The sequence below is a fragment of the Vanellus vanellus genome (assembly GCF_965231255.1).
Source record: "Vanellus vanellus genome assembly, chromosome: 13".
Lineage (NCBI taxonomy): Eukaryota > Metazoa > Chordata > Aves > Charadriiformes > Charadriidae > Vanellus > Vanellus vanellus.
Genome location: NC_138918.1, coordinates 18,031,609 through 18,057,319, shown reverse-complemented (window position 1 = coordinate 18,057,319; position 25,711 = coordinate 18,031,609). Strand labels below are relative to the sequence as shown.

The 25,711-nt window shown below is 35.9% G+C and overlaps 2 protein-coding genes across 2 annotated transcripts in view; one reads left to right on the top strand and one right to left on the bottom strand.

Annotated features, from left to right (window-relative positions):
• The window catches only part of DOCK2 (dedicator of cytokinesis 2), a gene marked incomplete at its 5' end in the record, with an annotated part of 219,255 nt that overhangs the window by 113,854 nt on the left and 79,690 nt on the right, over positions 1-25,711 (bottom strand). Inside the window, one exon of the mRNA XM_082489775.1 lies at positions 18,218-18,313. Coding sequence (XP_082345901.1) covers positions 18,218-18,313 — 96 coding nt within the window. The remainder of the gene's footprint in view (positions 1-18,217; positions 18,314-25,711) is intronic.
• On the top strand, positions 1,534-10,798 carry INSYN2B (inhibitory synaptic factor family member 2B; the record flags this gene model as incomplete). Its single annotated transcript, XM_082489779.1, has 3 exons — positions 1,534-2,912; positions 5,715-5,789; positions 10,612-10,798. The coding sequence occupies 3 exons, from the start codon at positions 1,534-1,536 to the stop codon at positions 10,796-10,798; spliced, it is 1,641 nt and encodes a 546-aa protein (XP_082345905.1).

Below are 25,711 nucleotides of genomic sequence, written 5' to 3'. Positions count from 1 at the left end.
GTCTTTCTGAAATGTAAGCTTCAGTGGTCATGCAAAATGTTTAATGTTTGTTTTTTCGTTATGAATTCTGGACAAACATAACAAACCACAGCTTTACAGGCCAGTCTCATGCATGCAAACTGAGTAGAATGCTCTACGTATATGTGCAGTCAATTGCAGTCTTGATTCCCAAATAACTGATACTGCATGGGAAAGACATTTTATCTCCCCGGGAAAGGTTCCAATTCGATTTTAAAATACCAGGATAATTTGTTTTTCCTTGACCAAGAGTTGTACTCAAATCTGAATCCTTTGAAATTAACATCTCTAAAAAAATAAATAATAATAATAAAAAAAAAAAAATCTGTGTTTTGTTTGAAGCTTAACTTGCCTCCAAATTAAGAACTCACATTTGTATCGTTCAGTTTTTTGATATCTCCTCCATAAGAAGATTTAATAGCCATTTTCAAATCTGAAGATTTAAGTCCTATATTTGGAACCAGATTCAGGCCTGCCCATGAGTACTGCTCAAAGAGAAAACTACTGCTCTGAGTATTTCAGATCCGGTTTTGGTATTTTATATTTCATATGAAGAAAACTTTAGGCACTTCAAAATTATAAAACATTTTTCAGTTTCTGTACAAGTATCTCACTGTCAAAGTTAGAAAACCACTGGAGATGAAAACTTGCTAGGAGGCAGCTGAAGAAAATTAGTGTATGGCAGTTTGTTCACCTACAACTGTTGTCTTTTTACTTTCAGGAAACATTTCCTGTTCTGCATCTGCTGGTTATTCTGCCGGGACCACTCTTCTGATGCCAAAGTATTTACAGAACTTCCCCAAATGAAACAGTCCCTTGGATATGATTGGCCTTGTACTTGCGTGAACTGAAGTAACAACTGCAGTAACTTCTCCCATTGAAACCCACTGGATGTTGTGTTTTTGCCTGGTCAGAAGTAGTTACATTTTGCTTAACTGTTTGGGAAGATTAATTTCATTTGCACCATTGAAATGATGGCTGAAGAAAAACTCTCTTTGAAGACAGCAAGTCAGTTTGGTATTAATGGATATATTCCATCAGTAAAACTATGCATCAGAAATGAAAATACCCCCAAAAGTTATTATGCTTGTTGGTTAGATAACACGCAAATAAAACAGATGTGACTGGTCCATCATAAAAAAAGCTGGATCACTAATGGAGAGGTGACTGTCAAATAAGAGCCATCAGGAAAGCCATAGACTCAGCCTCACCTTTAAATTAGTTAACTGTAAGCATAAGGGCCTGTTGCGATTTTGTAATACAAAGATCACGTTAGATTCAGAACACAAGGTTTTCTTCATTCCCTAGCTACAAGAAGTCTTTCCTTAAATTTGATATTTAATTTCCTTGTCTTAATGTTTGGTGTAATCAGCAATTCAATTTGAAAGAGCATCCCTGAAGACAGCATGTCAGTTACAAGCATACACAACAACAAAACGAAGACTGAAAAGCTTAGCTCCTTCAGGAGTAAGGTATTCATTTGCATCTTCGGAACAATCTTAACATACGGTTCAAATGACAAATGAAATGGGTCGCAAAGAAACACGTTACTTACAGACTTTAAATTGTGATTCAATGGCCCAGCAAAACATGAAAATGCGCCCAGTGCTATTGAAAAGGAACAGTCTGGATTCAGCTGATTTTATGAGACAGCCACACCACCGCAGGACCAAGTCTCAGCAAGTTCGATTCAAGGAGGACGGTGTGAACACAAAGATGGAAATGGATACTAATCCTGCCCAAGATACAGCATTCACGACCAGAAAACCAGAAATATTTAGGGATAGCAATTTTTTGCTACATCAATCTCCACTTTTTCCAAGGGCTCACAAGGGGCTTCAGAATATTGCCATACAAACATCGCCTAGCCTCAGGAAACACTTCCCGGTTTTTAAAAAGAAAAAGCTGACAGTAAGCAAATCATTAACAGAAATGCCAACTGAGCCTGCAAATTCCATCCAAGTAAATGGCAATCTTTCAGAACAAGACATTATGTCTTCTGATCTCTGTTACTTAAGAATAACTAATCATTTGGAAGATGGATGTAGGAATAGTGAGGTGGACGGTCAGTTAAGTCAAAGACCAAAAGCACAAAGCAATGGACCCATCCACTCAGATGATTTCTCAGCATCAGAGAAGACAACTGTTTCTACACAGGTGCCTGAATATATACATGTGAGTTTTCCACAAGACAACAATGTTTCCGTGGATGCTCCAGACGCAACCATGAATTTAAATAATTCACTGCATTCTTCTACTGTCATAAATAGCGATGAAAATAATGAAAACAGCACGTTGTCATCTAATTCTGAAAAAGCATACCCTTGTCTAAGCAATTCTGCTAACTGCAGGGAATGTAATCCTCATTCTGACTCTTGTGAACCAGATAAAAGTGATTCTGAGTCACTTGTAGCCAGCAAAGATGCAAGCAGTAAGGAAACTACTCCATTATCACCTCCATCAAACCACAGTTCATCTCCTTGTTTCCTCAGAGACTATCAAGAGGCAGGAGAGCACAAAACAGATTCCAGCTGTGTGACATTAACAAATGATGATCACATAATAATGTCACTGACCAGCAGTAACGCATCAAAATCTATTCTGTCATGTAATACTGAAATCGAGAAAAATTCTACCCAGTCAGATGTTTCCCAGTGTAACAGCTGTTTAGAAGGATTTCAGATAAAGTCTTATCTGCCAAGGAATGAAATAAAACCACAAACCAACAAAGAGATTAGTGAAATCAATCAAATTCATTTGGCACATGGCGAACTCTGTGCCCTACAAGGCAGGCTGCAGTCTGTAGAGGAATCCTTGCAGTCGAACCAGGAGAAGATTAAAGTCCTTTTGAATGTAATCCAAGACCTGGAAAAATCCAGAGCCCTTACTGAAGGGTATGGTGCATTTTAATATTAGTAATTCATCAGAAGTGTAAAGCAGATGTTAGCATTCTTTTAACCTTTGCTACTGAAAAAAAAAAAAAAAAAAAATCTTTCCTGCAATATTTCAAGATGAGTTTGCAAAAAGGGTATTTTATGCCCCTTTTCTAGTATTTGGGCCTCGGCAGAGAAGCAAGTTTCTTTATAGTTTGGCTTTAGCTGACACTACTCAACCCAGTGAGACATAGTTTATTAACTCCCTTTTTTATTTAGATTTATGGTGTCAGACACAAAGCCACTGACATCTGAGAGTTGGCAGTCTCCATCTAGCTAAAATCTGTATGCGGTAGGACAACAAAACCCAACAGTCTAATGTTCTAACAGAGTACAGCAGAATCCTACGGCAAGCCAACTATCTCTAGCAACTAACAACTAGCAAGGTCAGATATGCATTTAGTGCTAAAGCAGTGCACGTGCTTAAACAGTTTATATCAGCCAAAACATGCTTCTGTTCAATAAATTATTACTGTCTTCATAAGCAAAAAAGTATTAGTGGCTAAAGCATAGTACCTGCAGATATTTGGGGACCACACTGCTACTTACATTTCATGATACCACAAACAACATAGCTGCTTAAAGGGAACGCCTTAAGAATAGGAAAAGAAACAATGCCAGTAAACTTCAAGAGCTTCAATATGTCAGGAAGATTACACAGGAGGTGGAGGTAGGTGCTTAAAAGGGATTAAAACTATGAACCTATAGCAGGTGAAGACTGTTGGCAAGAACTCACTTTGGAATCTCAGATTTTAGAATGACTGCTTTCTGCACTATCATAAAAATGCATGCCCTGTATTTATTTTTAGTGTGGTCTCATAGTGACTATTACCCAAGGCTTTAAGCACTATTTATGCAACTTATTTATGCATTATAAATAATAATAATAATGTAAATGCAATTAATGTTTTGGGATTGGAAACTTTTGTAGGACAAGGTTAAAATAGAATTTTAAATATTTCTATGCTTAAACAGGTTTTAGAATATCCTAAAATATGCTTTCCAAACCATTAACAGCAGCTCCTACTTACAGCAAATGCATCTAGGATACATTTTAAAGTTCTGTTCTATGATAATGTAGTACACTCATCAAATAATTTTTGTCTTCAAAAAACCCACAGATAAATCTAAGTATCAAGAGAATAAAGGTTCCATTTTACTTTACTTTTTTAAAGATAAAACAACATGAAGTCTATGCTATCATACTAGCCCAGCTAGCTTAGGCATCTAGAATAATCATTTATGCACAACTCGTTTGTGTGTAAAACTGCATCCTTCATTTTAAAATCAGATCATGTGTATCAATAGTACTTACTGACTACAATTAAGGAATAACTCTGATAATCTTCCACATTTACACAAACTCTGCAAACATTACAAAAAGACGACTGCATTGAGATTTTTGTGTAGGTTCCATTGCACAGAAGCAGCACAGACCATGACACTGACTTGCTCAGGTGACTCAGCACCAGCTCTTTGCACTTGTTCCCAGGTGGACAGAAAAGGTTTGTGTGGCTGTGCAAAAAATGTCAGGATATAACTAATTGAAGCCACAGTTTTATAGGCCCCAATTTTCTTACAAGTTCTGAAGAAAAATAAATCTCTACTGAAGAATTCTTTCTTTCTCAAAGTATTTTATCTAGAACTTGAAATTACCTTCTTGCATTTCTGATGAATAATTCTCCAACTCGCACTCCAAATATGAATTTACACTCATTAAAAAAAAATAAAATAATATAAATGAAGTTAACATGTAATTTCACTCTGTACAGATTATCTTTTTTATCAGGAAACATTAACCAGTAATGTCCATCTGGCTGTTAGCATGAAAATACTTCAGTGAAGCACTGTCAGATTATTCAGCAATATTTATAGTCTATTTCTTTTCAGTTACCACATGGTCAAGAACAAAAATTTTCCCAAGTATCTTTAAGTTTCACATTGAGATTCAATGATAATCTTCAATCCACTTCGCTAGAATCATCTAGCAGTAAAACTGAGCATTTCGAGTACTTGTGGAGGTAGCGCAACAATGCATGTGACGAACCTCCGCTTCAATCCCAAAAGCACTCAAAATTATTTCAGTACCAACTGAATTCCCCTAATTCAAATAAAACTCGTTAAATATAAGTGTTAGGCATCCTTCAGATGTAATGAGCAACGCACCTCAAACTGTATCTACTACAGATCTCTCCATCGTAAAAATAATTCAACTCTAGTTGGTGTTAAGTATGAAAGTCACTTCTCTTGTTTTCTCAGTACTTCAACTTTGCATGCTATGAGCAGTAAAAATCTGACTTGTTTATACTCAAGTAAGAAAACATGAAAAGGGGAAAGAATGGAAAGCATAAAGGTAGAGATCAGACTAATTCACCAAAAGCATGGATATTCAAGTACCTGAAAAAAAAAAACTTGAAAATATTGGAAATAAATAAATAAACTTGAAAATATTTGAAAACTTCAAATATTTGAAAAAAAAGTGTGTTTATAAGAAGTAGTTGCATGTCTAAGTGTTTTCATAACAAGTATTCGCGCAAGAACCAACAACCAGAATCTTAACAGCATGAAGTGGGAAAGATGCAAGACAATAAATCAACATAGGGTTTGGGTTTTTTCAAGCAACATTCTAATTTAGAATTTGACACTAGAATTTTTCGTAATGATAATAGAAGTGGTGAACAGAAATCATTTTATTCATGAAAGATTCAAAGAGCTGTTAATGCATGTATAAACAGGCATTACATGAACTATCATCTATTGCAGGCGTAACTTCTATCACACTGGTCAAGACCTCAACAACTGCAGCACCTGTCAGAACACCGCATGTATCATTTACAGGTACTTCACTCCTCCACACAATTTTGTATTGTCTATATACCTCAATGTTTTGCTCACAGCTATGAAAGGTCTCAATTATTATTAATCAGTTTTTAACAAAAGACCAAGGGGTATGTCTGATGGAGTTTGTTTGTTTTCCCAAGCAGAAAACAATTAATATTGGTGTTATCGGAAAGAGGTACTGTACTTCTGAGAATTCAAATAGAAGTTTCCCACTAATGTTTCACGGCATTATTATTATTATTATTATTATTATTATTATTATTACTAGCATGCTTTGAAAACCTTTGATGCCATTTCTGATGATGAAATTCCCTTTCTGTGTGATATTTTTAAAGCTAGGATTTCTGTAATAAATTTAGATCTTGGAGAAGATAAACACTCAATTCTCCACATGCCAGAAAGCTATAGCTACAGTTCATGTTTATGTGCAAAACAAAAACAAAACTCCCACACTTCCCCCTTCAGTAAATGTTTATTTGTTATTATTTTGAGAGCACGCAATTTGAGTGTAAGTTGCTCCAAAATTAAACCACAGTTTATGTTAAACCCTTATGACCAAAAGCTTTGTAGTACTGTGTTCTGGAAGCTGCACATATTTCGGATGCTATGTCTATACAAACATGCTGTAACAGCCTTCAGCTTGCCAGACATTCCCCCAAAAGCCAGCGGGTACAAAGTCTGGGTTATACTACACATACAGCTGACCACTTAGCAAGGGACTTCATAGGGCTTCCCCCAATTTATAAACATGTTATCTAACCTCTACAACCTCAGTTATGAGGCAGAAAACACACATCTTCAGTTATTTGATTCTGTAAGATTCATTGGGCTCTTCATAGAATTTTAAGTAACATATTGCACAAATGCAGCATAATCAGAGCTGGAGCTCACACTTTGCCATTTTAGCTCCTTACAAGTGCTGCAATACACCGCAGACTTAAGAGAAGGAAAAGAAAAATGAGTGCACGGTCAAAATGTATGCGTGGCACCTTAGGCCTCATTTAGGGAGGTAGAGAATATGTATTCAAACCAAAGGCAGTGGAGAAATTATAATACTGCTACTTCAATCCTTTCTGTTTTTTGTTAGGGACACTGAACTTAAAGGATTTTGCAGCTGATGAGCTAATTAAATTACATGCTCATTTTCCTTGCTATACATATCACATTTCTGATGCATTGTACTGTTTTAAAGTTTGGTTGTTTTTCTTTTTAAAAAGGCCAGTGGAAAACAAACTTTTCAGTCATATATTATCAAGATCAGATACTGAAGTTCGACATTATGCTGCAAAATTAAGGAGAAGTTGATTTGAAACATCTCCTAGAATTTTTTTATCCCTTCAAAGATATTCACACGTATTAGTATTCCAGAGGTTTCAGATACTTAAACGTGTTTACATTTACAAAAGTAAAGGCTAGAAGAATTTCTCTTTTAGGTTGAAAACTTTTCCTTTATTTAAAAGAATATTGTAGGCCATTAGCTTTGTCAGTTTGTAAGTGCTATGACTTTTTTATGGCTATAATGAATAGGCTATATCCACATGGAAGAGTTTTTCACACCAGATTTTCTACATAAGCCAAATTTATGGAAGAACTTAATAAGCTTGTTAGGTAAAGGCAGACTTGGACACAGCATTGGAACCTATTGTTCAACATAAAACTCAGTCGAGTGCTGGTGTCCTAAACCTCTGCCAATGAAATCTCAAAGTAATTGATGTGTCTCACCTTAAACACCACAACTCCTGTGAGACAAAGTTGTTAGCCTTCTCCATAGTCCACTGGATACTCCTGGAAGTTACACAACTTATCAAAAAGCATAGACTGAATCTGTATAAAAAGGAAGATCCAGGACAAAACAGATTTCCTTTACTTGGTCATTGTCTCCAAACAAACAATCTCTGTGCATTTTTATTGGACTATACAGGAAAAGAGGTCACTCTCTAGAATTTATGTTCAAACTATGCTTTCCCACAGGATGCCTTTTCTCTTCAGAAGAATAAACTATGATGCTTACTCTGTGGTTTTAGTTTACACAGTTTCAATACAGGAAAGATCCTGAGCAACAAGCACAAGTATTTGTTGGAAAGAATGTAGGAAGTAACAAAACATTGATGTGCCTTTTTTATTTAGTAGGTAGTTTATAATAATAATGGTGCCTGGAGTCTTACAGTGCAATGATTAGTAGAATACATACAAGAGAACACAGTTCCTCTAAAGAGTTTCTAGTTCTAAGAGACAGAACAGGAGACAGCAAGGAAACATAAGAGCTTTCACTTTACAGAGATTTTCCACAAGATGTGGTTACGAAAAAAGCATTCTGAGTAACTAATATTTGAAGTTCATAACACATTAGTTAGACAACATTCTGAAAGAAGTAATTGTTACCAGTTTTCGCTCTAGACAAACCCATGCAATTCCTGTGTTTTATGCAGCCTAAAAGATCCATGCATGTATTTTTCCCCACTAACGTAGCATCACCGTTATAGAATCCAGTGTTTCATCTTGCTCCCCATTGTCCTGCTAAAGAACGTAAACTCATTGGTGATTCAAACACTGTACAAGCAGAATGTTAGGTTACTGGCAATGACTCATCTTTATCATGCACATTTTAAGCAGTGCCCGAGTCACTACATACAATACACTAATCTCATATCAATCCAAGTGTGGATTACACAGACCAGTAAAAAGCAATAAAGAGCTTTTTGGTCTAACAGTGACCGGGTATACAGTGGCTATAAGTTTAGCTTAATTAACCATCCAGCAGGTTTATGTGAGATGAATTGGAACTTATCAATCTAGATACTGTAAGACAGATGTTTGTATTATACTAAACAAATGCAAGTAGCAACTGAAAACAAACCATTATCTCAGAATACAATGGACAGTACTAAATGAGGACTGAATTGACCTCTTGCCGCTAGAGATAATACAGTAGTTTGGGTTGGAAGGACCTTTTAAAGGTCACCTAGTCCAAACCCCCTGCAACGAGCAGGGACATCTTCAACTAGATCAGGTTGCTCAGAGCCCCGGCTAGCCTGACCTGGGATGTTGCCAAGGATGGCACATCTGCCACCTCTCTGGGCAACCTGGACCAATGTTTCACTACTCTAACTGTAAAAAAAAAATTTCTTCCTTATATCTAGTCTAAATCTACCCTCTTTTAGTTCAAAACCATTTCCTCTTGTCCTATCGAAACAGGCCCTGCTAACCAGTTTGCCCCCATCTTTGCCGGCCCTTTCAGGTACTGGAAGGGGCTATAGTGTCTCCCCGGAGCCCTCCTTTCTCCAGACTGAACAACCTCAACTCTCTCAGCCTGTCTTCATAGAAGAGCGGCTCCAGCCCTCAGATCATTTCCGTGGCCCTCCTCTGGACACGCTCCAACAGGTTTTTCCTGTGCCGAGGGCTCCAGAAATGATCTCTCCAACTTTAAATTAGAAACTTTGAAGTAAGGAAGAAAAAAGGAACATAAGCAGATGCTATCCTTACGTATGCTATAAACTGAACGTTTCATTCTCCAGCGCTTGTGATCTATGACTACTGAAAAGCATTAGTTGCAGTTTTAGCAATAAGCCATAAAATTGAAGAGGCACTGATCAAATTTGTCATTTATATCACTTTCTTCCGCTTCTTACACGTTTATTATGTATTGCTTCTTGTCCAGTGATCCCTCCCCGGTTCTTCTAAATCAGAATAATTCTATTGCTTTGGTTTTGCCCATTGAGGTACTTTATTTCATTAAAAGCCCCAAATCATATTAATTATAATGGAAATAAGCTTCTAGTTCATTTTAACATATTATTCAACAACGTTTATGGATTTCTATATACATACAAATACTCACAATTAATAGCGTTCAAAAGATATGCATATTTACTAATTTTACAGATTTCTTCTACTCAGTGGCCAACTCGGGTTCAGGGTCTTAATGCAACATCCCAACATCCCCAACATCCCTCTGAAGATGCCTTTTTCATCCCAACGAGCTTGAATTATGGAAAATACAACCAGCTCCTTTCCACTCTCCCCTCCAACTGCTAAAACCTCCACAGCAGACATAGCCGCTACAACTCCCACTCTCCTGCCCAGAAAAGATGGTTGAGAAAAAAACAAAAAAACCAAAAAACCACCAAACCATAGAGCACTGCATCTTTTTTTTCTGGTTGGTTTGTTTTTGTTTAACTGTACTGGTTGCATCACACTGCATAATCACTGACCACATCGATGCTTTTGAACCTTACGTTTATTTCTGTGCACACATCTGCTCTTATCTAATTAACATCTTTGCTCTCCTTTGACATGAATAATAATTATGGGTTTCAACGGAGAAAATTAGTTACATTCTACTTTCCTGTTAACTAGTACCACTTATCTCAAAGACTTACATATTTGCTTAATTTCATATATTTTTAGTCCTAGCAGGTCTCCTAGCAGGAGACATTCACATTTAACAAAGTTAAGCACGTGAGAGTTTTGAATTCATGCCAGGCATTTGACTGAGTTAGATTACAGTATCAAAATCTGATGATTGAATAAAATGTGTTGAAATGTCATCCTAGTACATTTCCATTTTTTCTCCCTTAATTTTTGTCCCATTGTTCTGGGTGCAATGCTGGAGTTCTTAACTCATATAAACAAAAAGGTTTCCCCTCAGAAAAGATTAAGCGATGAATTTATTTTCAAAGCAGAATCCTATAACCTTGTGTTTTAAGAAGGCTCTAATACCAAAAAATGCCAAATTATTCTGAGGGAAGCATCCTTTCCACATGTTTTTTAAAGAGGGAATTTCTCACTTACTAGCTTAAATGTCTTTATTTTTCCATAGCGTAGAATATGACTTCAGACAACAAGAAGGAAGATTTCATCAGATTTTGAAAATGCTGGATCACGCAGAGCAAAATCCAGCTTCAGCTTCACCTCAGAAGCTACCATCTGATCATCCAGCTCCCGAGAAAAAGGAGTTAAGAAGAAAAACAAAAAAAGTGAAGAGAAAATGCTTCTGGTGGATTTGACTTCCTTAGGGATCCTTTTACATTTCAAAAGACACAGGAACAGAAAGAGGTTTGAGAGCACACACCTGAAAAGGTGCTATTACGAAATCACAAAGCTAAAGAACATTTAATTAGAGTACCTGAAAAATCAAAAGAATTGAATTTACTGAAATCATCTCACTGATTAAAAGGCGCATGAAGAAATCGTTTCTTTCAAAAAGAAGCTTTCTCATTTTTTCCAAGGACACTTTCATACGCTTTGTAAAGACTTTTTTTTCTCCACTTTCCAACAATATGGTTTAAATGTCTACTTTAAAAAACAATGGTGTGTCATACAGTGTTGATTTCCTATTTATAAGGAACATGGACTAAAAAGAAAGAACTTCTTGATTTTTAAACAGATGACTTAATGAAGAACAAATTCAGGGCAATCTACATTGTTCAAACAATTCTCTCCTCAAAGGAGACAAGTTAAAATTATTTCACATCCATACTGAAATATTTTTGTTGCAGTCATCTAACATTCAACAACAACAAAAAAAACAATATTCAGTTTTATTCTGTCCTTTTATTGGTTCAATTTAAAAAGCAACCATTTAGAAATTTCAGCCATTTAACAGATTTCTCTGAAAGGAATCATAGAATCATAAAACAAGAGAATATCTCGGTAATTCTAGTATTAACTCCCTACTCAAGTAAGGTCCAATTAGTTGAATTTAGTTTTAAGGATGTTCCAAGACAGGAATCCATAACCCCTTGGGGCAAGCTGTTCCAAATTTTTTCCTGAACATCTGACCTGAATTTCCTATGTTCTAATTGCATCCATTACATCTTGCCCTATCTAAATACACCTTCAAGAAGAACTCGACAGATAATAAGACCTCTCTCCTAAGCCTTCACTTCTTAAAGACTGAACAAATCCAGTTTTCACTGTCTCTCTTCACATGTTACATGCTGCAGCCCACAGTCATCTTGGTGGTCTCCCTCCAGTAAGTTGATGTCTTTCTTTCACTTGGAAGCCAAAAGAGCTGGACACAATGCCTCAGATGTCATCACACAGCTACTCAATAGAGGGGAAAAAACACTTTGGCTACTGTCTTGCTAAACCAGTGGCCTGATTTGTCTCTTTAAGACCTGTATCAGTACACCAAAATATCCCAAGACGTGGATTTTTGGCCTTAAGATTTAAGTAAGTTGATACATGATGCAAAATTGATCAAAAAAAATAATATTTAATGAACTTATCTGTATTATATAAAAAAAAGTATATGCTGAAAAGATTTTATCAGATGTCAATGCAGCTATTTCTTTCCTTCAAAAATAGTCGAGTTAACAGCGAGCACAGGGTATGTCATTGTAACCTAATTTAGGTTTGATGATACTATTATGTTGCTTATGAAAACATGGTCACCTTTCATACAGGGGGCAGAGAGAAAATGGTTTTCCAAAGCAAGTTTAAAGGGCACGCTGTAAAGCTCAATTAATGTATTTTATGTTTAGTGGAATGTACTGCAGACCTTTTTTTAGAAGTGACTGTGGTTAATTAGTTCAAATGGTTCCAGGTTATTCAATAGATTAAACCCCTGGATCCTATTTTTCTAAATCATATTGTATTTATTGTGCAATGTTAGTTAAAAACGTCTGTGCACTTTTTGTAAACTTCTGTGTTCCTTGAATTCTTAGGGTTAATTACACATTTGAAAACACATTAAAAACAATTTTGCACAGAAGAATTTTGTCTGGAAGAACTAAGTTTTTTTTGATAAAACTAGTCTTCATTTAGAAGAAAGTATGCTATGTGACATGGCTTAATTTATCAAAATTCTAAAGGACTTAGAGTTTTAGAAAACATTTTCATGTTAAGTTCAGCCAGTAGGGAAACACCATGCACAAAATTAGCATTAATTTAGAATTTTTACTAGCAAAAAGGATGCCTTTAGTGAGACAGAAAAGCTCTTCAATAATAATTTGTGAGTATAACAAAGGTAAGAATTAAATTATTACATCAGAACATGTCATTATATTACACTCAAATACACATGCTGCTCATGCTGATATGCCAACAGCGTTCCTAGTTTGCATTAGTCTCTAACTGATATACTGAAGGATTTAGTGTGTAAATGTTTCTGTGTAGTAAAATAACATTTTAAGACTAATATCCTCTGTGGTAGAAGTATAATAAGCAATACCAACAAGCATTAACACTAGCAGAACCAGTAATTTTTTTTCTGTAATGGACTGATTTGCAATACTTTGTTGTTATACGAAAGCAACCTTTTTATCTTTCTTTTTGTTAATAAGCACCAAAAAAAAGCTCATTTTAAGATGTCTGATTTTGGGTTTGCATACATAATGAACATGATGCCTTCAATACATTTTCAAAGGACCCAGGTTATTCAATTTAAACAAAATACAGTATTCTGGTTCACCCCATAGCACAAATCAATTCCTGGGGTCAGTAAAACTACACAAGACCAGAAATACTCTATGTAGTTTAAGAAAGTCCAAAGATAGTTGCAAGTAAGGCTCTAAGCCTTTCTTATGACCTGAACAAGCATCAATACTTCTAAAACACTGAAATATACTGATTTAAGTGTTTACAAGTTTTATATTTTAATGTCTGATCTTGATGGAATTCTGAATTGTAGACAATTTTTAATCCTTAATCTCCCAGTCAAGATTAGCATTTGTTTTCTTTATTCCTCAGTTGGTTGTTTTTCAGTTCTTTCTCAATCAGTAAAGTACAGATTATCCATATATGGATATGAAATTCTCTTTTTAACATATGCACACACAGCAGTAGGGAAACACTTAAGGTATCTAGGCCAACCGACACTCAGCTTCCAATGCTGCAATTTAAGAACATTCAGTTGTCTTTCAGCCTACCCTCTGTTCAGTGTTTTAAAATTCGCCCCTTTGTGACATCTGTTTTCCTTGAAAGAAAATATGAAATTGCAGTTCTGCTAAAGCACTGTCCTTCAGAAAAGTCGCTCCTAAAGTTCTTGACTTCAGTACAACAAAAGCAATTTTTTTGAGTCAGCATTAGTAGCAATAGCCAGCTGAGTTCAAAAACATATGCTTATCGTCCAAACAAAAGGCTTATCTGAAACACAGACAGAACTCCCTCATTCTTCTTGCAGAGGCTCAGACTACCAAGAACAAAAACAGGCAATAACTTAACTGAAAAATAAGTAAAAGTATGCCCAAAGTAATTTTTTCCTACCAAAGAATAAGCATCAGCTTCACAATAAAACTGTACCTAGTAAATGCAAGAACTTATACTGAGTCTTCTGCACAGTACGTCAGACACAATAAGCCTTCTACATAAAATTTTAACAACAACATTGGAGCAAAAGGCTATTTGTTACATTACAAATTAACAGTGGGAAAATGTCGGCCATGGCATGCAGCAGCCACAGCAAGAGGGTAAGACTGCTTAGTTGCTATATGTTTTGTTTAGATTTAACATAGAAATTTATATTCTAGCAACACAAAATAACTAAAAATTAATAGATTTTTAACAAATAACTGGAGTATCTAAAGTATGTGAAAATGTAATATGCAAGTATTGGGTTTTTTAATATTTTAAAAATATTTTAGTAATTAATTATTAATTCATATAGGAAATAAAAGAATTACCAGACACACTATGCAATTTATGGTGTCAAGATCAGAAAAGCAATAGAAATGGTAGATTGTTAGACGATAGTAGTGCTGGCTACAAAAATTTTCCTGATTTAGAAAATTATGGTGCAATGCCTAAGACCAGCTCCCAGAATAGGAAATAAATGTTAGAAATACATACAAACATGCTCTTACATAAAATTAAAAAAAAACAAAAAACAAAAAACAAAAAACACAAAAACCCCAAACCAAGAACAAAAAACCCCAAATCCACAGCTACTTGACAGTACTTACATACAAAATACTGTAGTCTTCTCTAAAAGACATATTTAAATGACAACTACAATATGTTATTTTTAAAACCTTGCACGGAACATAGCATATTCCAAAATTACTGTATTTGAAGTTGCTGATTTAAGGAGTCAGCCTAACTTTCTTTAAACATTCAGAAAGTATGAATAAAATACTGATTTCTCTCTGACATTTAACAGCAGTTCATGTAGAGCTTTTTTAGTTTCATGCACTACAGCTCTTTCGAAAAAGTCACAATACTTCGTAATTATGCTAGCTTAGATACAAAACAACTTCCTAATGAAATGTATTACCTACTGTACGTTTTGTAAACTTCTAGGTCCTTTAAATGTGATGTTATCTTTTGCAATAAAATGAGATATTTTTCTTAGGTTTCAGGAGTCAATTAATAACAAACAACAAATTATAAAGGAATTGAACAATTGTTCTTTAGAAAATGAAAATGAATGGGAAATGAACAAACAGGTCTTTCACGGAATCATTCTGCAGCTTTCCAGTTTTTTGAAAAGATTTCAATTTGAATACTGAATAAAAAAGCTGTAACTTTTAGCTAGACCATGTGTATATTTGACTATACCATATTCTCCAACCACAGCAGCTCTGTAAAATGGTTTCTCTGGTCATTATTCCCCAAAGAGTATTGATTTTTGCAAAAGTATGCTATCTAGAGTAGCTTTGGTTAACAAGGAACACTGTTTTCTTTTCAGCAAAGTCTTAATTTGTAGAATATCTTATACAAATATCGCCTAAAAACTTTTCTGTGTAGCATTACTACACTCTTTTCATCATGCTAAACTGACACTGTGAACAAAATCAACTTTGGGAGTAGCAAAGGAAAGCTTCAAGTGCATATGGTGAATTTATGATATTTTTGGTTAACTAACAAAGAAGCACTTCTACAACTATAAACAAGAAGCAATTCTACAACTATAAACAGTTAAGGCTTTTTTTTTTATTAAGTGAAAATAAACAAGCAGCTGTTAAAGCCTTCAACTGCCAAAACACCATAATGAAGGCAAGAGTGGCATTTAAGTAAGACTTCTCTGCATTAGTTGCAGAGAACCAAATTACTTTTCCATCACCAATACCTTCTCCAGAAGGGATTACATCCTTCTTAGCCTGTTTCCAGTAATTACATGTACAAAGCTCACAGCACGCTGCTAACAGCTGAGGACAAGGCAGCACCTTCCCCTAGATTCAACTGGCATTGTAGCAAGAAAAGATAAAGGCAACTTTAACCCAAAATCCTTTTAACTCCTCCTCTGCCAACAAGCTAGAAGACTGTGAAAAGGAGACCCAAATATAAACATTAACCTGCTTATCCCTGCCAGGAAGCAAAAAAAAATTAAGGTAAATAAAATCCAGTACTCTATCAGGTGCAAGACATTTAAACATGGAAGGAATTACAGGTCTTGTAAGCTGTAACCATTGTTTTGTAACCACAGTATTAGCGTTGTTTTCCACACCATTTTCAAATTCTAGAAAATTATACAGCAGAAGATAAAAATACTTACAATATTCAGAAACATAGTAACAGATTTAAGAATCTAAATAGCAACCTTCTGTTCTCCTGGAAGTAAATAACAGATGTAGTCCAATTTGAAATGTCACTCATATCTATACGACATCATAGTCTGACTGCAGCTATTCCATATGTCCCACCTGTCCTTGCAGAGTTCACCATACTTTTAGCAAGTTCAGCTCACCCACGCATTCTGCAGAAGGCCATAATTCCTGACTATCTACTTCATTTTTAAAAGATTAAGCATTCAGGCTTTCAACAAGTTTGGCTCCCTCAAGAGCTTTTAAAGCAAACCTACAAATTAACTGAGTGAACTAAAGGCAGTAGACAGAGCATGTAACGAGCTTATTTTGCCAGTTCTTTCTGAATGCAAAAAACTATTTCGTTCGTCACAGACAATTTCTTCACATGTAAAAGATTACTCTGTTGAGAGATCTTGCCTCAGGTCTAGAAAATTCTTTGTAATTTATCAGGATTCTGCTTTGAAAAACCTCTAAAATACCCAATATACACATATACATAAGTGCCTATGAGAGTTATTAGCATATAGACCTCTGGATATCAAAATTCACACCAGATTTGATCTTTTCACGTAAGAACAGCTGAACAAATTCCAGTAGATGAGAGGAAAAAAAAAAAACAAAAAAAACAAACCAAAAAGAAAACAGATTTTCGGAGCCATTTCAATTGACTGTAACCAGCTTGTTCCCTATTGATTTCCTATTCCTAATGTTTCCTAATGATAAGGATCCTTTTTGCAGTTTTATTACAGTTTCATCTTGCTTCTTTGTTGACTGTTTATGGTATCCAGACATACTCCTTAATAGATTGATTACATCATCCACGACACTCATATGATGCTTTATTTGCAAGTACAGAAAACATTTTCAAACACTGCAGAGAACGGAAAGGTTTCACTGGGTCTTCATTTAAAACCTCTTCCTGTTACGCCCCTGCATACACGCCACAGGGTTACACGCAGAATAACAGCAGACTGAAGTCCTGATAAACAGCTAATGATATGATTTCTCAAACTTGCAGAACTACCGCCAGGGAGTCTGAAGCAACCATTGCCAAATATCTCCTCTGAAGAACTCAATTATTAGGAGACTAATCATTAGGAGACATGCATGCTCTGACTGGCGATGATCTAAAACTGTTATTTTGGTTTTCAAACAGAAATGAACAAGGAAACAGTACATTTTAAAAACAAGCAATGTACCTCTGGTGGCCAAAACCATGAAGTAAATGCTGCTCATGATTTTGCAGAATAATGTAAATCTCCAAAGACTAACAATTAATATACATCTTAAGCGCACTCTTCTTAAGCTGAAGAGCAAATTCCATAATTCCTGCTGAAACACAACCCGTGTGCATTCTCACAAATAGTCTTAATCAAGAGGAAGACTCACAGGATATGTACTTAAATCGGAATAAATTGCAGAATCTGTCTTTCAATATAACTCTCAAACCATGGAATTTCCAGAAAAAACTCAGGTGAGCGCTCTGTGCCAGCGTATCACCAGGTATTTTCCCTGTGAGCAGAGGGAATCATCTTCCACCTCCAGAAACAAAGCCAGGAATGGCAGCTGTTCCATAGCAACTCTAACCCACAAAAGAGTACAGCACATGGAAAAATTGGGAGAAACAGAGCATCCACCCATTATTTTGTATAAGCTGTTCAGAATAGCTTTTTTTTTTTAGTTTTACTCAGACACTTCACTTTAGATTAGTAGAAACACTATTTTCAGTGTCTTAAAGTGTGTCCTTTATGTAGGTTTGTAAAAATGTTCTTCTTTTTGCAAACAGCAATTAACTTTATATTTAATGTTCAGTTTTTGAAAGAACATACAAATCTCACAGTATTCAACTACACTTCAAAGGACACTACCATGGCACAGTTGAATGAAAGTAAAGCATTTTTTCAGGATAACTATAAAATGACTTTCAAAGCATTAAAAATACATTAAAATATTACTCACAATTAAGGGATCATCTCGTCCCATTGTAATAACAGTTCGGTTCACAGTGCGTAATAACTGTACCATTATTTCTTGAATATGGTGATAAGTTGATGCCTGTAAATGAAAAAATCAGGTTCGGTATTAAATCCTTATCTCTTGTAAAAGAAATTCCCACATTGACAGTTAAAGCTGTATAATATAACCACCCTATTAAAAGAACGGCACTAATTCTTCTTGCTCACACTGCTCCTTAGTTCCAGCAATTTCAGTGGAATACTCATTTCAAGTGGCACAGTCCAATTTTAGCTCTAACTATCCCATAACTGTTTTTTGATTCAAATAGCCACTTCCCATCCCTCACTTAAGGGACTCATGTTTTCCCAGTAACTGAGTCGCCTATAACTCAATAGCAAGGCCCTGGTAACAGATAATTGAGGCAAATTGTATCACAGTCCTCCACATCCATGAATGGCCCTCAGGGTAGGCCCAAGCTCAGTAATATTCTTCACTTGTAGTCACAAAGTATATAATTTTAAAAGGAGACAGTTATCTTCATTTCACTTTGCAGTGCTGCGAAGCCACAAACTGAAGACGGTCTGCTCTTTGGCCCCATTGCCAATGTACTAGTCAATCTGGCTGACTGGGATTACTCACCCCCGTCAGCACCAAGTTTTGAGCAATCTTTGCAGCCCAACGGCAAATATTCATCAACTCACATCAAATGATAAGTACCTCTGGCATGTTGCCTGCAAAAGGACACTTGATTGATTTTAAAACACTGAGCAGAGGGGTAGAACCTTATATTCGCCAATTTCACTGACCTTGCTCTGATCACTCAACAACTTTGGAAACTAGCATGCAACAATCAAAGAAAGAAAAAGTCTAAATAAATTTCTAATAGGAAAAAAAAATTTGCTTACACCAAATGAGGCAGCTCGAACATCACATGTAGCATGGAAAGAACAACACAATTGCAGAAGCCATGGTGACTTCCTAACAATATTTTAGGTGGCTGTGCTCCAATACCACCCCAGGAGAAACTGCTTCTGAGTTTGTTTTTCCTGAGACATCCAAAATTGTTTCCTTTCTTTCTCCTGTTTTGATTAACCTGGATCAGGCCAGCATCCCTTGCAACAGAGACCATTTATTTACTATTACCATTTAGTCCTATTTCAATTTCTCTGGTACTGTTACATATTTATAAAAATACTACACCTGACAGTTGCTGCACAGAAGACAAATTTGTTGGAGTGTATTCACAGACCTGCTTTCTCTTCCATCTCCTCCACTTCCCAATAAGCAATACTGTGAGCTTTAAGGTTTATGCCAATCAAACAATATGTAAACCATACAGTGCATTGGCTCTTTGTACTTTAAATGCACTAAAAGTAACAGTGAAATTAAAAACAAAAGCCTACAGTGCATCTCTCTCCATATCAACTTTAATAATTAACCAAATACTCTTCTTGTCTCTATTTTTTTCTCTTTTTTTTTTTTTAAATCACCTGAAGAACTTCTGAGATAAAATTGCACTTCTTCCAGCAAAACATAACCTCACTTTGTTACACAGCAAAGCAAATTCTTCATGCTTATGGAAAGGTTGAGTCAGAAAGACACTTTTCCACTCAAAGAGCAACAACCAGAATCTTTTGGCCTCTGTGCTGCAGCAAGCAGCAGCAGCCTATCTTAGTCCTCCTAATACGTGTATTGGCACAGTTCACCTCAGCAGAAAAATGAAAATCTAGCCTGGCCACTGGATTGTTGAACAGTAGCAGCCCTTGGCACAAGGGTATCTTCACAAGCTTTTCAGTTTTGGGGTGTTTTATTATACAGCTAGAAAGCAAGACATAATTTGAAACATTCTTTGTAAAACACTATAAATTTTATCGGACTAAGAGGCTACACAAGCCACTCTTACCATCTCAAGTATTTCTCTTTCCGAGACTGTACTAATGCATTACAGATGCATTTAACTGGATCACAGATTCTTCGCTGCTGTTTCACCATACGATACAGTAGTTACTGCACCCTGCTTGAAATGGAGTACAAGTGGCAGAACAAAACAGAAAAGAAATACAGAAAGATGGCATCTCACAAGAAGCCAGAAAAAGGAAAACAAGCAGACAGATGTTGACAGCGTGAGGAAGAGGGGACAGAGGATGTCAGAAAAGATGAGCCAACCATAGGAAAGAAAAATGCCACCAAGGTGCTTGAAATAGCACAACTTCTTGGACTAGAAAATATACAGAAGAGCTATCTAGATTATCCACTGCCTTCAGGACCTAAAATGCAACACATTTTCAAATCCTACTCTTCTACTGGAAACACTAGTAAAAAATACTGAAAAAAATATGTTCCATATAAGTATTGTCTTTATCAGAGTTTACACATTCTCTGCTTAACAAATCCAGCTTACACAGTGAAAATTGAAAGAAACAGCAATATTGAGTGCAGAGACATGGAACTGTTCGGTAGCCTTATAGCAAAACCCACCTGCCTGCTACAGATGCTTGCTCTTTTCAGCAGAATTTTGTGTTTCTGTGAAAGGCATCCTACTTGTTCTTTGAATTTGAATGCTCTCCATATTCACTAGCATTACTGTAACAAACGTAATTTTCAGGAAATAATTAGCTTTAGATAAACTACACTGGGTAAGTTTTTGATACATCATCAGAGTATACTCTTGATGAATGTTGTTTGATTTACAGAGATCTATGCAGCTTTTCTGCTTTGTTTTCAAAACTTTTTTGTATCTTCTTCTTGAACTTTGACTACAGTGATACATTTTATGATTGTGCACTTCTGTTCAAAAGCAGTTTTCCATCTCTTATTCCAGAGTATTGGATTTATTAAATAACTTCAAGGTTTGCTTTGAAGCATACAACATTTGTTACCTTTGTGCACTGAGGTACCAGTCAAAATTTAGCATTTTGTTTCAAATAAGCATTCCTGACTGTTGAAGGAATGCATCCTAGAATAGCAGAGGACCTACGGCAAGCCACCTGCCATAAGATACATAATTTTATCAAGCCACCAGTTAACACAGCAGTAGAGGAAAGGTGAAGCAACCAAGAGTACAACCCATTTATACAATTGTACACCATGCCCCAGAATTTGTCATTTGTTACTTACATCAATTGGAAAATACAAACATCAAATTGAGAAACTGAATTATTTGTATAACTTCCTCCCCTTAACTACAAGAATTAATTATGTATGCCTTTATCTTAAGCATAAATCAAGCCCCTGAAAGTTATATGGCTACGCCTACATCAGCAATTTGGTTCAGAACAATTTTGAGGCAAATCCTCGATCCCTTCCATTCACCATGTACTGCTTCTGAGTGGTTTTGTTGCACACAAACTAGATTAATGCCAGATAAAGATAAACTAGAAGGTCCTTGGCAGTGCTAGAAATGAAGACATTAGCTTCTGGATCAATGTTTGGGTCACACCAATACAAGGTCACCCAGCATATTTACAATGTGTTTGCCTTCAGAAAGCTGAGCCATATGCATAGTGGAGATGTCTGAACCACAGCATCAGACTGTATCTTTCTTGCTTAGTGTAAACTCCCCAAGCCACATACAACAGATTCATCAGGAGCTCCACAATGTACCACAGGAATCAAGTGGTACATTGTGGTGTGACACATTCCTTGCTAATGCAGACATTACCCAAACATCCTACACAGTTAAGGCAAAAAAAAAAAGCACCATTAAAGGGTAAGAACATTAAACAAAGTAAACACGGTATGGAGATTTTTTTTTTGCTGATACTTCTTAATAGTCATTTGAAGGTATGCAAAGCCACCTGCTATAACAGCAGCTACGTTCTTTAGAGAGGATAGTCTCTACAAGCACTAAAACTACGAGCATGTAGTTTGCAGAGAGTATTTTCTTTTCACTGAGGAAAGATACTATGTTTCACTGCAGGAACTACAAGCTTAAATCACTTTCTGGTTAGAACTCTGTCCATGCAGCTACCATATCAAATGTAGAAATAAAAACTGTCATCTTGGCTGGAATTGTTATCTGCAGTCTGCAATAAATATGCTATGGTTCTATGATTTGGCCTCTGTTACAATTCAAGGTATATTCATTCATCATATCTCTTCTTTTAATATTGTTTAACACTATAATTAAAAAAAAATAATCAAGAGCCAAAAATTGTAAACTAGCATCTTTGCATAGTTTCCTCAGGCACAGGGATGTCACTTGTTCATTAGTTTGCCCTTTTGTTGTTTTGTTTGTTTGTTTTTTAAATTCAAAGAGAAGGGCTCTTATAATTGAACTTTTTCTTCCACTTTTTAGCATGTGCTAAACCATTATTAGTAACAGTTCAGAACATTACATAATAGTTTTACATTTAGCCATGACTCCATTATTAAAGATGAGCTCTATTCTGAATTCACAAGTAGCACATAACACACCTTTCCTGGAAAAAAATATAACATATGCTCAAGCATGCAAAGGTTATTTTCTGCTAAGCTTTTGAATTTTAAGAGAAATGTCAGCAAACGAATTAAAAGGGGTTCTTTATGAAACTGAGACTACCTTTCTTCTTGATAATCTAAGAAACAATTAGGCATTCAATATTGACATTGCTAACTTAACAATAGTGCTTTCACACATTGCCTATACACAAGATTTCAGCTTTTAACTAAGAGTTTCTAGCTTCCGAAGATAGCCTAGCACCCCACTGCAACATTCTCTTTCTTAGATCATATTTCACTTCACAAGGATGACATGATTTTTAGTGAAACCTGGAAAACTCACCATTTAACTTCAGTCCATTTGGTTAAACATAAGACTTTTCAGAAGCTAAATTAACAACTTGTACCATACACAAAGACTCCCCTGGAAAACACGAATTGTATTATTCCATGTAATGGAGTACGTTCAAAGATGTATGCTTGTCTTCACTGATGAAAAGAATTTTCTAGTTGACCAAGGCATGAAAAAATCAGAGCTCATATATACGGTATGCAGGTCAGCAGTAGGAAGTTCTCTCACAGAACTCAAATGCCTTCAGATTCATTGATGGGATGGATGGCACACACTAGTACACATAAATTAGTTAATAGAAAATCTAAACCAAACAAAATTTCACTCTCTCTAAACATATCTGTGCAGGGTAATAGCAGTTAGTGTTCGATTTAGCTTTCATGTTCTATTTAAACTTCTTCAGGGTTGGGGCAAAAATTAGAGTAATTCTGTTGTCCCGGAGTTAACCATGCACTTCAGAATATGATAGAGTGCCCATCTATTTAGACAGTGACAAACATGGACTAACTGAATGGCTCCTTCAGAATTATAATATTACACAACCTCTGCTTGAGATATCCACTTGGAGATACCTCTTCGGTCAATTCATTTCAGCTATCCCAGCTCTGTGCCCTCCCAAACTCTTGCCCGACTCTAGCATACTCCCTGACATGGGGCTGAGTGAGAAACAGAGAAGGCCTGGATACTGTGCAAGCACTGCTCAGCAATAACTGACATTTTCATTGGTGTGCTATCAACACTGCTTTGGTCACAAATCTAAAACACAGCACCATATGGGCTGCCACAAAGAAAATGAACTCTATACCAACCAGATCTGGTATGCTTGCTCTCTTATGCATCCAGTTCTGTAACTTTGTGTTCCCATCTGACATACACACAAAAAGAGCACATGTAAAAGGACAAAGAGTTTCTTTTTGGTTTTTTTTTTTTTAATGACACAGTTCATAATCGTGCATTGTTCTGACTGAAAATTGTCTGCAGAAGAACTTAAGGTAACTGACCCTAAAATAACATGCAGGTTCCCTGACTAAATTCCTTTGAAGTTCTCTTTTGCTAGAGTCTTAAGATCTGTCATAAGTCAGGCAAATGCTTTACAAATCTCTGCACAATTCTAAAATGATTCCAGATTTGTTTGCTAATATAATCAACAGCTTAAAATGCAGCTGCTGCCAATTACTAACTTTGTGCACAGAACAGGAAAAGATTATACACCTCACTTACACTTGTAGCCTCAACCAAGATTTTATTTTAGATTCCAAGAGAAAGAGTTTACCATTATATTTTTTTAAGCACTGTAAATAAAAACTTGTTCTGATACAGTAAATATTAAACTATAGCATGTATGTCAGATAGGGACAAAGTCACCATATGTTAGGCTGTTAGACTGCACGCATCAAAGTTGTTGTAAGGGGGAAAAGGGAAGAGTTCTTAATTAAAACAGAAACAGGTAGTCATGGATTTCACCACGACCTTAATCAACAACTTACTTGCAGTTCTGAGCTTTAACTGTGTTTCACAGGTGCTGAAAGCACACAGTCTCTCAAGCTATGAAGCTAATTTTAGACATGATTCAGTCAAAACAACGTCATCTATGTCCAAAAGTTGTCTGCTGTAGAGGCAATTTAAAATCAAATATAATTATCTCACCCAGATGCCTAACAATGGCTGTCTATTCATAAAACTGAAGTCCTTACCATAAACCAGTGTTCTTAACAATGTACTTGCTACCTGCAGAACCCAGCAGCTAGACAGCAGCTGTTTGAACACAAGGATCCGATGATTCACACGTTCCCACTCGCCAAACAATGTAGGGCAAAACAGTAGAGCAGAGCTGGTAATATGACAATATCTTTTTCTTTGACAAAGAAAATATATTCTTCAAAAATTCTCTAATGACTTCAAAGAACACCTCACAATATACATTTTGACCACACAAAACCCAGAACAACTACCGCTGCTTCTTTTCTGTTCTCTGTGAATATTCTACTTCTGGCGATTTTCACAGAATAAATCCAATGCAGAAATATCAAAGTTAAGTTTACAAAAAGTTTTAAATACTAATCCAAAACCAGATTTCTCTATTGAGATGGAAAAACCGAAGAAATATGGACAGGATGTTGGTGTTTTCAAGAGAGCTTATAATTAATATCGTGAAGTGAGTCTGCCAATGATGCCTTCAGTTTTCTCCTTCAGCAGGTCAAATCATCCATTTCCTTAGAAAGATGCTAAGAGATACAGGAAATGAATTGTTCAATAGAAAATTGCATTAATCTTAAGGTTCAACTGCAATCCCATAAAAAATAATTTGGCTAATTATGAAAATAATTCTCAGTATCTAGATCACACTGAATAAAGGCATTCTGAAGGAGACCACCTACATACTACTATCATAATAATCTGGCCATATAGAGAACCTTTTCCATTTGCCTCTAGGAGTATGAGATATGAAGTATTTCCCATTGCAAGCCAAAACTGTATATCCTTGAAACAAGATTTTTTACTTTAGCTAGAAAGTAAATATCTGTGTTGCACTTGAGAGAAATCTGCACTGTCTCTTAAAGACAAATTACTGTCTGATGCCTAAGGTACTGCTGTATTGAAGGTGTTCCCTTCCTTTGGTCTTTTTTTCTCCTTCAGAGAAGTCATCTCAAAAGCACATTTTTAGTACTAAAGCAGGACCAGTGTTCAGCATAGCTAAAAATTTAGGCTGTGACCCATGGATTCTC